At 30.4% G+C, this 12,976-nt stretch overlaps 1 protein-coding gene across 1 annotated transcript; it reads right to left on the minus strand.

Annotated features, from left to right (window-relative positions):
- Window positions 1-2,523: 2,523 nt before the first annotated feature.
- LOC112755535 (uncharacterized) lies at window positions 2,524-4,535 on the minus strand. The gene is made up of 2 exons (XM_025803689.3): window positions 3,453-4,535; window positions 2,524-2,896 (listed from the first exon to the last, which is right to left on the minus strand). The coding sequence occupies exons 1-2, from the start codon at window positions 3,993-3,995 to the stop codon at window positions 2,813-2,815; spliced, it is 627 nt and encodes a 208-aa protein (XP_025659474.1). The 5' UTR covers window positions 3,996-4,535; the 3' UTR covers window positions 2,524-2,812.
- Between the last annotated feature and the right edge of the window lie 8,441 nt (window positions 4,536-12,976).

Genomic DNA, 12,976 nt, shown 5'->3' on the forward strand with positions numbered 1-12,976 from the left:
TCATCCCCTTGGAATGGGGCGGACTTGATAGAGTTAGGTTTGAGCTCTACTTCTAGGAGCGGACATCGATCTCAATAGTTGAAAACTGCTTTTTCTGGCATCATATTGCAGATTGGCCTTTTAGAGCCTCTAGCGAACAAGAGAACGAAAGATAGCTATTTCAGATTTCGCTCCTATATTAACCGTTCCTGACGGAAGAACAGCGATTGGCAGACTAGACTAAGTGTCCACTCACTACCTTTAGAGAAAAATAAGATTTTTGCTGCTAAGAACAAAATTATCCAAAACAGTTAGCTAACAGCGATTCAAATGGAACTGTAAGGCATGAAGTACTGACTCGATAGAGTCTGGATAGAGAAAAGAGCTTACTTGTTAAAGGAAGGAGAGGTACGATTGCCCGGAAACAAGTGCAAAAGAAAGAGTATAAGCTAGCTAAAATACACTCTTTGGGAAGCGCTATCGAATCAGAGAAATGCGAACTGGGTTCCAATTAAAGCGTGGGAGGCACTCCCCTTTGAATTGACCCATTTCCGCACTCCACTCGTACGATCAGAAACCCGATCTGCTAACATTGATGACAGCCCAGTGGAGGGAATTTTCACGAGCAATCAAACTTTTTATATTAACCGCTCCCAGCCCTAATAAGGGGAAGGAAGAAACCAACGAAGAAGGAAAAAATTTCATTTTCAAAATTTTATCATTAGCCAAATTCCCAATCTCAATCAAATATCGAGCAACATGTTCAGTAGTCGATTCCCCAACTTCTCCTGCACACTTTGTGATTATCTTAGGATTTTTCACTCCTCTTCGCACTTCAGCCATTTGAACATTATAAGAAAAAGCTGACACAAAGTGGGGTCAATTCATGAATCCTATATTGAATCCAACTCTATTTAAAACATCTTCCACAATTCTGGTAACCTGATAAGGTTCACCGACTTGATTAGCGCGTAATTGCCCAGGACATCATCTGCATTTTGACCACGAGGAACTAATTGAGAATTTTCTCTGTTTCTAAAAATATCATTTTCGTTTTGAAATAAATTTTCAAAACCCTCATTATTTCCTCTAGCATCTTGCCTTTCTCCTTCATCATAATCAACGATTCGGGCAATTCGCTCGATTTGCTTTGCAAGACGATTGAACTTTGATTCGTGATCATCCATCATAGGATTTAGAGTTGTGGTCTTTTTTGAGTCAATAAATTGACTAAATCATGATGGCTTTCTTCTACATGTTCTCAAAATATTGCTATTGAATTAGAAGCATTTGATGTAAAACCCACATTATAATCACGAGAATACTCGGATTGCTGATGTGGATTTTGAACATTGTTTACTCCACTTGTATCCCCAAATCGAATCAGAGGAATAAAACCACTTACTGGTGGAGTATAACTAGGAAGAAGGCCATAAGGAGGCCAACCAGCAGTTACTTGGGACTGAATCGGTGGTGGATTACCACGTGGAGGAGTATTACGCCCATTATTTCCAGCCTGCATATTAGTAGTCGCCATACTTTCATTTACAACCACCCCTTCCGAACGTGAAATAACATCCGAAATTGTACATTTACTGGTGCACTATCATTTGTAGCCGAACCACCATTCACATTCGAAACTTCGTCAGCCATGTGAATAATTCTTCCACTCCTTAATTGCATGCACTAAGTGGCACCAAAATCATTTGACACACTTTAATTTTAAACTGTCCCACTGGGCATGCCAATTTGTTAAGTTGTTTTTAGCAAATCGAAGGTGATTCAATTCTAATAGTCTGGAACGAAACCTACTCCTCTTTTGCGGGTACCAATTTTCTACTAGTGCATCAAAGACCCTCGAATTAGACGAAATTTTAAAGAAGAGATCAAAAAGATATAAATAAAGACTTTGAAGATAAAATTGATTGGAATTAAAATGGTTTTCATTGAATTTAAACAAAGCAGTAAAATGCCTTCGATTGAATCAAAGAACTTTTGACATGAAAATTAAAGGGTTTCGAAACATAAAACTGAGCAAATAAAGTAAATGTTGCTTGAAAGATAAATTTGTATGAAAAAATAAAGTTTGCAAAAAAATTAATGGAAAATAAAGACATGTGGAAGGAACCCTATAAAAAATTAACTCGAACCAGACTCAAAAAGTCCCTGGAATGTGAGTGTGCGTGAGTAATTTTTGAAGTAAAGTTCTAATCCCTGTATCTTCGAGCCCTCTCTTATTATAGCCATTTCCTAACAAATTAATTTGAAGTGTAACTTCCACGTGTGTGGAAAACGTGAATAACTGTATCCACTCTTTTGTTTGATCTTGTAACGGCTGGGAAACAACCTTTTGCTTGATCTTGTAATGGCCGGAAACAACCTTCAAATCTCAAGATCTTTGATTCACTTTTTCGAACAGCTCCTTAACTTGTTAAGCTAATTAAGCTCTTACTCGATAACCTTAAACACAAGATCTTCTTCGATATCAACTTCCTTACGAAAACTCACTCACTACTCTTCGAATAACTTTCTTCTTCGAAATTATTTTTTTTACCAACAGAAACCAAATTTAATATATTATTATTTCAATAGAGCTATATATATAAGTTTGTTGATCTTCCTGTACATAATAGAAGTGGTGGTACATGTATCAATATATAAAGTCATAAAAGAAAAAAGGAATTACGTTCGGATAAATATCCTTTATTATAATTTTTCCAAATTGTTGGATAATAATTCCTTCTTTACTTTATCTCTTTGCATATCTCCGAACTCATGATACACAGCACACACCACTCTGACGTTCGAATTTGGATTGGTTAATCAAACAATCTCAAATTTTGTTGTCTGATTTTCTTTGCCTTTCATGCCTGCGTCTCCATGGAACTACTTGCTTAACGCTTTGGTAAATGCTACTCTGCAATTATCAAATTTATCATAATTAGTAACAAACTGTACAATAATTAAAATTGTTTGATAAATAGTATGTTATTGATTTTTCAAAGGATTATGTTTATTCCAAATAGATAGTTCATAGTTTCCAAATTTACGCATATAAAATCTCACAGCTTCTCAACTTTATAAGTATCCGCAAAATTAAGAACCACAAAAATCCCCAGAATTGAGTGTTATTCTTTTCAAATTAAATATAATAATCTTGTGGTTAATTTTATCAATGATTAAATGTTCTTGTCAAACACTTCCACTTGTGCATAAATTTCCCCAAAATTTTGAACTAAACAGAAGAAGGGTAAAAAAAAAATCAGGGTCTGGCATTAGTAGAACAAATTAAGATAATAGATTACGCACCTCTGTGAAAATTTTGCATAATCTAATTGTTGTGTATATATTTTCATAATTAATTAGATAATTGTGTGTGAATGTTGATGAATACTAAAACTAAAAATCAGATCATATATAACATAAAGAAATGAAAATTTTTCATGTGGTGGTTGGTTGAAAATAATAGTTACCCATAACTGCGATTTTGCCTGAGAGAAGCTCCCCTTTCTCCTAATCCTTGTGATCTTGACCGTACCATTTTCATCTTCAGTCCAACTTGAAAAGTCAAAAGTACCCTCACTCTCCACACCGTTATTCTTGTTATTGCCGCTCCACCTGCTAGACACAAAATTGGCATTCCAACTTTCCTTTTGGTTCCTAAACGGCGTCGTAAAAGATGTGGCACGCATAACATAAGGCCCTTCCAAGACCGTTGTTGGGGAAGGCATGCTCATGGTCTTGGAAACCTTTGTGTTGGTTGTTGACAACCTCGGAGGAAGCTCCAAGGCTCGTGCCACGTCACTACCTTTGTTGTTTGACTCAGATGATGCGTGGCACGGTCTGGGCTTCCCCGGTGCTTCCTCCCACTGAAACGGAACGGAGACTGGCACCGTCCGTGGCGGCGGTGTCGGAGCATCTGGGGGCATAGTTGTCCGTGAAGTGGCCACAAGGGAGAGCTTGGGTGGTGTGTGTGATCCATGATTGAGTCTTTTGTTTTTGTTATGTGACTCCATGTTTTTGATGAGCTAGTGAAACTGGTTGTGTTGCTTTGTGTTTCTGTCGTATGTGTACTTTTATAGGAAAGGAAATTCTATGCCTAATTTATCCATCAAATATTGGATTTCATTTTCTGTGAGCAAAAATTTAAGGATAAATACACTTATAGTTATTATTTAATTATTTTTAGTAATACATAATTAATGTATATAAATAACATGGAATATGCATCAAAACTAAATAATTTTGAAATTATTTTAACTCAATAAAATATGACATACCATAAAATAACTTTTGCGTGTGTTGAGAAGAAACAAAATAAGTATCGACTTGAAACCTTGATCAAAATGACATATGTTTAGCAATATTATATGTGTTATATTTGTGTTCATATGTTTTTAAATTTCTTATTTTTAGTATTAAAAATTAATTATAAAAAAACAAAAGGTTATATTAAAAAAGTGATACAATTATCATGTTGTATAATTTTATGGGCAATTTGGGTATTTGAGAGTGAAAGAAATTGGTGAAGAATATGAGAGCGTGTGAAGTGGGTTAGGCAGTGGAGGCTCCTGTGGCGCTTCTTATTCACGAGGAAATGCGCGTTTTTCTTTGTTTAACGTCAGTAAGGAATGACCGTTATAACCTTCGGTGGTGGGCCCCACTTTGAACATTTCTTCGTTTTCTAAATGCGGTGGATAAAGGCAATCAACGTCACTTGACAATTTACACGGTGATGAAATGAGAATTTGAGATCCCTTGTTTCTTCTTAAGCGCACTGTGGGAGGAAGAAATGCTACTAACCTGTAACCTGCGTTGTGTGTTGTGATGATAATTGATAGGCTTAAAGCGGTGTTAATTTACAATTAAAGCGAAAATTAATGATGGCTCTGCAAGAAAACAAAATAACAACGGAAATTATTTCAAAACTTGAATGCAATTGCAAGGAGATGATCAGATGATATAATTTGAATCTAACTAGAAAGAGCAATATTAGAGACCAACAATATTTGTGATTGGTAGCCATTAATTAGTCATTAATAATGATTTGATGGTGTGAGATTGATGTGAGATTTTATCTAATGGTTTACTTTTTTTTATTAATTACATGTTGGTTAAAATATAATAAAATTGCTGACCCCTATACTTTTTCAACTAAAAATTAAAGTTATGCGTTTGAACATACCGTATTTGCTTTTATTTAAATTCAAAATATCAATATTTTTTTAATTTAAATGATAGTAATACAGATTATGTTTCTATGAATTAATTATGTTATATCTACATAAAAATCAATTGCTAAATCAATTTTTTTCCTAAACAAAAGAATTCAGCTCAACAAGGTGGAATTAAAAAAGTAACAAAAATCTAAAGAAAACTATACAATTTTAATTTTTTGTCCAACATTGTCACAATAACAAAAGGAATCAAAATAAAAACTTTGTTAAATAGACAATAGTTTTTGTAAATGAACAATAAATTTTAAAATTGGTCAAATAAAATAAAAACACACTACACTTCTAAATTATCTATCTAAATCTTAATATTAGAATAATCATCCACATAAAGGGACAGATTCATGTTCAAGCAAGTGGGAGTAAGTACCCCCAGTAAAATTTAAGATTTTTTTAACTAATATAATAATAAAATTTATTTGCTCCCATTATATAATTCAATTTAACTCCATTATAATTGAATTTCAATCATCATTAACTTTAATTATGTAAAAAAAAATAATAATATAATTCAAGATTCAAATGAATTTGTTATAATAACCTTTAAAAAGAAGGAATGAAATAATTATAAATTTATTATTTTATAATTGTAACTAATAAATAAACCTAAAATTTAAAAAAATCTGTTTATATACTTAGTGAATATTATTATTGTGCCGTGTATATATATTATATATATTTGATTATTTGTTTAAAACAGAAGTAACTACCAATTTGATATCCAAAAGATTCCGACAAAATAATCATTGAATAATTTAAAAATTACAATAAAAATAATTAATAAATATTATATTTTTTAGAAGTGACAAAAAAATTTTTGTATTTAATAAATGACATATCCATTTAATCTAAATTATTTTGTCATCGTTTGAATAAATACTTAGAAGATACACAAAAATATTTAGAGTAAAATTTGATCTCTAGATTTTTTTTATTTTTCAAAAAAATTTAATCATTCACAATTAAAAATTTTTTTAAAAATTCAGTTGACATAAAATTATAAATTTTTTAAAATAAAAAGATCTTATTTTTTAATATTAATTATAAAAAATTACATCAAAATATGATATCTAAAGTCTTTTTTAAAATATATATTTAATATATATCTAATTTTTTGGGACTTATTTGTTGTTAACACTTTTAGAGTTATTTTTTATTAGCGATATAAATTTTTCGATAATATTTTTATTGTTTACTCGTTTAAAATAATATGTTTTAAAATATTATTCTCTCTTCTATAAATTACCGTTAGGTTAGCATCTTAATTTTAAAACAATAATAAAAATATTTGATAATCAATCAATATTTTATTAGATTTGATTATAAATATATAAAATTATTCTGTTAAATTAATTTCAAATTAAATAGATTATCTTATTAAACTAATTTTAATATTAAATTAAAAATAAATAATAAAAATATTAATATTATATTATTGATTATTAAATAAAAATAGTTAAATAAATAATAATAATAATAATAAAATAACAAAATTAAAATAATACTGTATGTCTATTCATCGGTGTTTTTTTTAAGTTAACTTTAGTTTTTTTTGGACAACATTAGTTGAGAAAATCTTTTTAAATATGAATATTATAAAGAATTGATTTCGTAATCGTATAAGAGATGAATTTTTAAATGATTATTAATGACATATATAAAAAGAGATATATTTGATTATATTGACAATAAAATTTTAGATTTGATTGTATTTAATCTTTTTAAAACATAAAATATAAAACATAAAATTTTAATTTATTTATTATTATTTTAATATTTTAATTTGTTAGTTAGATAATTTAAAGACCAATTATATTTTATAATAATAAAGTATAATTATAAAAATTATTATTATATTATGTATATTTTGTTCCCACTCAAAATTTTTTTGGATCCGTCACTACATATAGTAAATTGAACATCCGATATATCCATTGTTCACATTATTTAATATTTTCATTGTCTATCTATACTTTTCCTTTAAAAAATGTTCAAAAGAGACGACAATATCTAAAGCCTTACACTCTAAAATATCCTTTGATTTTTTTTCCAACTATATATACAATAGTAGAAAAAAATACAATCAACCACTTTTTTTCGATGTTCTTCTCTTAACGACACGACAATCCAACTTTTAAAATGCTTTTTATTATTTCTAGAAGCGTTTAAGGACATCTAGCATCAAATGTCCAAGTACACCATATTTACCAGAAAAACTCACAAACAACAACTAAGTGGTGCATATTTTTAATATCCTTATTGCACAACACACACTGTTTTGCCACAAACAACATTTTATCATATTTTTCATTCACAACAATGCATTCTAATCTTTTTATAATCACCAAATAACTAAGATCACATAATTTGCTAATACTCAAAAGATTGTGTTTTAACCCATTAACCAAAAAAATATTTTCAATGAAAGTAAAGAGTCATTATCAACTTTTCAATAGCAATGATTTTTTCTTTACCATCATCTCTAAAAGTCACAAATCCTCCATCATACTTATTGAGTTTGATAAAGAATGTTAACTTTTCCGTCATGTGCCTAGAGCATTCGCTATCTAAGTACTACATGTATTTCTTCTTCTTGGATGTTAGACAAATATGCACACATTCTCATGTAATCATAAGTATCCAAACTAATTTGAATATTTTGAAGTTAATCCATTTTGGTTGACCAAAAACTTTGAAATCACAAACAATCTTATATGTTTTGTTTTTTACTATTCTTTTGACAATAAAGCATTAAAAAAAAGAATGACCATGTTTATTACAAGTAGAACAATGATTTTTGATTGCATAATGCTAAAAGTGATTAAAGGTTTTGAATTTTTTGGTATTTGAGGAAGATACAACACTTTTGATAAATTTATTTTTAGCAACAGCATCCTCTTTAACAATATAACCTAAATCAGAATTTTTTGTCACTGAATTAGTTCTTGAAGATGAAACACTTTTATCAAAATGTAATTTTTCAAAAGCAATATTATTGTTAGTGAAATAACCTAAACCAGATTTTTTAAATAACGATATTTGATTAACAAGTAATTTGTCCAAGTTGCTAGAATTATGGACAAATTTTGCTAAGTCATTATTTAAATCTTTAATCATTTCATTTAATCTTTCATTTTCGATAATGAATTCTTGTGAAGTGTCAAATGAGCGCTTTCCTTTAAATTTTTCAATTTCAGATTTTAAAAATCTATTTTCTTCAACAAAATCAATATCACATTTAGTTTTTTTCACTTTTTCTTTCAAAAAATCATTTTCTACTTTTAAAATTTTATTTCCATACTTGCATTTATTATATTTATTCAGTAATTTTCTCAAATCATCAATAGTAACATGTAAGTCTTCAATGGACTAGTCAAAGTAATTTGCTTCATCTAATTGATCATGATCAGCCATTAGACATATTTGTGCTCATATTCGGAGTCTCCATCTTCATCAGAATCATTTTCTAAATCCTCTCATGAAACCAAAAGTACTTTCTTCTTTTCTTTCTTTGCTTTATCCTCTTTCTTGAGTTTAGGATAGTTGAACTTGAAGTGACCTGCTTCCTTACATTGATGACATATAACTTTGCTCAGATTCTTTTTTTGCTCCCTTGAACTCGAGCATTTGCTCTTGTCTCTACTCTTCATTAGCCTTTTCAATCATCTAATGACTCAACTTTTGATTTTAGGACCACTCTTTTTTTTTTTGTATCATGGCTAGTGTGTATGGTTTCATATGCAAAAATTTTTTCTCTCAACTTATCATAAATTAAAAGACTCAGATTGTTACTCTTGGCCACAACAGTAGCATTTATTTTTCACTCTTTTGTAAGAATTATAAGGACTTACTTCACAAGAATGTATTTAGTATGGGTCATGCACATAGCATCCAAGATATTTATGATGGTTGAGAATCATCTCATCAATGGTTACTCCATCCTTCATGAAAAATATTTCATACTCTTTTCGCAACATATCAATCCTTATTTTTTTTACTTGTTTGATACCTTCGTGTGTGACTTGGAGTTTATCTCAAATCTTTTTTGCAATTTTGCATCTAGATACCTTCTGATATTCCTCAAAACTTATAGCACAATGTATCAAGTTTATGGCTTTAGCATTTAACTCCACCTTCTTCTTGTATTCATTATTTCATTCAACTTCTTTCTTTAGAGTCACCACTCCTTCAACACTTGTCTCGGTAGGAATTTGAAAATTATTCACAATGATCTTTCATATATTGTAGTCAATGGATTGAACAAAAATTCACATCTATTTCTTCTAGTAGGTATAGTTCTTTCCATTAAAGAAAAGATGGTTGTTATTTGACTGACCCTCTGTTAGAGTGTAGGCCACAGCGTTTTCACCCAAGTTATTAGCCATTGAACTTTTTCTCCAAGCTAAAGTTTGATCCTTGAAGACCAAACTTTGATACCAATTGAAGGTTTTTGATGGCTTAGAGAAAAAGGATTGAATCTATGGCCTTCTTTTAATCTTGAATAATAAGTTCTCAAACCAAAAAATAAAACTTTGCTTCTGTTTAGTTTGCAATATTAATTATGCAGGAGACAATTTTATTTTGTTTCAAAAATCGTGAAAAACAGGATTAAAATAGGAAAGAAGAAGATGATACAATCATGTATCCTGGTTCAGCTGCCTTATGCAATGCAACCTATATCCAGTCTCTACCACAATAGTAGTAGAATTTTTACTATCTTTTCAAGTATTACATACACTAATTTTCAAGGATTCAACCTAATTCCATCAGGGACAAACCAATCTTTAACATAAGCTTGACTTGGCTAGGTTACCTCCTAAACTCTCAACACACTAAGTGCTCACTCAACTTAGCAAGGGATATCTCATATACAAGATACAAAACAAGAGATACAAGCAAAAGAGATTAAGACATAAATCTTGACTTTTCTGTCTAAGTACCTTTATTTGTCTTTTCTCTCAATAACTTTTTCTTAATACCTCTCTTATATGCCTTTTTTCCACTAAATGAAAACAAAGTAAGATACAACATACAAACAGAATAATCAATGATAAATTATGAAGAAGATGATGTTAAACAGCTCAAACTCTATACGCTTAATCCAGTTTTTTAACTCTCAAACGTTGCTATTCATCTTGGTGGAGTGCTCTCTTTTATGTAAATGTAATATTTCCAAGACTTTAAGCTTTGATTTGTGAGGTTTCTCTCCATTTTGATTTTGGATTTTTCTCCTTGTTCACAACTGAAGTTGAATTTTCTTTTTGTATGGAGTGAGGTTGCCAAGCTAGGGCTTGCTTTTCAAAGTCAGTTCCTTGATTCTTGAACCAGTCGAGGTCTTCACTTTTTTTTCTTTACTTAGACCCAAAAACAGGAATTTAAAATCAGAGCTAAGTAATGTAGCGAGTAGATTGACATTAGCAAATTCATTGGTAACATATCCTCAATAGGTTTAGTAAATCAGAACCATTAATCTAGTGTTTTGGCACCAAATTTCAATATTAGTCTTTGATTCACAGCAGATTAAAGTAACATCCACTTTCTTCATGTTACCCGAAATAGTTGTGAAGAGAAAAAGGTGAGATCAACAAGTAATTTACTTGTATGTTTATGGAAATATTTTACCTTTTTCTTCTTGACTTGAACATTTGCTATCGACTTCAATCTTGATTTGACATAGCCATTAGAAATTGCTTTTTCTTTCTTCCTCTTTGGTACTTAAGAGAAAAGTGATTTTCTCATCCTTTTTAGTGCCATATACTCTAATCATAACACCACCTTCAGTTAGAAGCTATTCTATCCATAAAGACATTGGGCTAGTGCTTGCATTTAATGCTTTTGTCCAAATCTCCATACAATGAGATCCTTGCTCTTTATATTGGACTGCACTAATGATTATTGACTTGGGCTTGCAACATTTAACCATTCATCAAAAACACATTTCGATTATCAACCTAACCAAAGCTATGTTTGTTATCACTAAAAATATTATTATTGTTCACTAACTCAACATTTATTTTTGACAATCATTGCCCCAAAATAGTCAACTTTAATTCATGATAAATGCATTAGCAGACAATTACAATTTTATTTTGAGCATAACTGAATAGAACAGCAAAGCTTTGAGTCTTACCAGGGAGGACTCCATTGGTTAGGAGCCACCAAAAGAGGGATGGGCTAAGTTGAATGTCGACGTGTCTATTTTTCAATTGGGTAGTGAGGGCACAAGCCGGAGATTGATTAGGGACTGTAGAGGAAGATTCATTGCAGGATTTAGTCAAAATTTAGGCAAATACACTATAACAATGGCAAAATTGTAGGGGTTGTATATGGAAATCAAATTGGTAGTGAAATTGAGAATTCCTTACTTGGCTGTGGAATCCGATTTAAAGTGCGCGGTGAACTTCAATGCACAAGCTTCCAACAACTCTCATGTTGGGTCCTCTTTGATTCGTTCCATCAAGGAGTTGATGACAAAACCAAAAAGGATGAGTATTCGCCATGTATTTCGAGAAGCCAACCAGTACGCAAATATGATGGCAAAGCAAAGTCAAAATCTGGATTTAATCACCATATGAAACTGACATTTTAATATTGTAATTAAGTTGCTTCATACATATCAATGCTGTAAACTCTTTCTCTTCTCTCTACTAGGATTTGAACTTCTTTTATCTTTGTGTTGTCTTGGAGGGAGGCTGCCACGCCGCTAACCAAGTAAGGTAGTGGCCTCCCTCTCCCCTCTCCCCTCTCCTTCTCCTTTTTCATTTCTCTTTCCTTTCTTCTATTGGTTCTTTTATTTTTTTTCTCTGTAATTTTGTTTTCTCTTCGCACCTTTTTTCTTTTCCATTTTCTTTCTGTTCCTTCATCTTCTACCCCTCTTTCTTTACCTCCATTGCTTCCTACCCCTACACCTATTCTGTTTATCTTTTATTTTATTTTAGTTTCAGTTTTTAATATTCTTATGTGGTGTATTTTCTTTCCTTTTGTGGTAGTTTATTATTCTTCTTTTATGGGTAATGTGAGTATTTTAATACAAATCTATCAGATCTTGAAGTACACACTGAAGTTTACTTGTTATTTATGAAAATATCTTTAGATTAGAGGAGGATTCCGTTTTATGTAAAAGAACAAATTTTTTAACATGTTGCATCACTTTTAGTATTGAGTTAGAAATTATAGAGATTTAGATCTATCTATGTTTTTATTGGTTAAGATTTTTTATAATTGAACATTAGACTTACTTTCAGTTTATAGTTTAGCATAAAATTTATCTAATCATCTTTTCTAAATTTAGATCTAATTCATTTCTCTTTACCTATAAGTACTGTTTGGCTTTCCTTTAAATGATGTTTTCTTTTGTTAAAAAAAAAGGGGTCAAAATCTGGATTTAGGGGTGACTTGCTTCGAGAATCCTCCTGCTTCTTTAATGTGATTCATTAGAAGTGATGTCTTTGGAACCAAGTCTTTTAGAATGTGTATGGTGTAGTTTGTGTTTATTTGGGCCTTAGGCCCATTAAAGATGAAAAAAAATTGTTAGTTCATATGTGGCCTGAGGTAATGTTTGGTTTTAAGGATAGACATGTTAGTACATATTTATTGTTTGTTATATATCTATTGTTTGTTTATTGAAGCATATATTTTTAGATAGACACCTTAGTACACAAATGTACATAGAATATATGTATTTAATGTTCTTTTAAAATATTACAATATGGAGACACAATTAATTAGACATAATTTTTTATAATTTTTATCTTTTATTAGTT

The sequence above is a fragment of the Arachis hypogaea genome, chromosome 6 (assembly GCF_003086295.3).
Source record: "Arachis hypogaea cultivar Tifrunner chromosome 6, arahy.Tifrunner.gnm2.J5K5, whole genome shotgun sequence".
Taxonomy (NCBI): domain Eukaryota; kingdom Viridiplantae; phylum Streptophyta; class Magnoliopsida; order Fabales; family Fabaceae; genus Arachis; species Arachis hypogaea.

Coding starts and splice junctions, on each gene's coding strand:
- LOC112755535 (XM_025803689.3), bottom strand. CDS start 3,995: ATGGAGTCACATAACAAAAACAAAAGACTCAATCATGGATCACACACA. Junction 2,897..3,452: donor AGGCAAAATCGCAGTTATGG/GTAACTATTATT, acceptor TGATAATTGCAG/AGTAGCATTTACCAAAGCGT.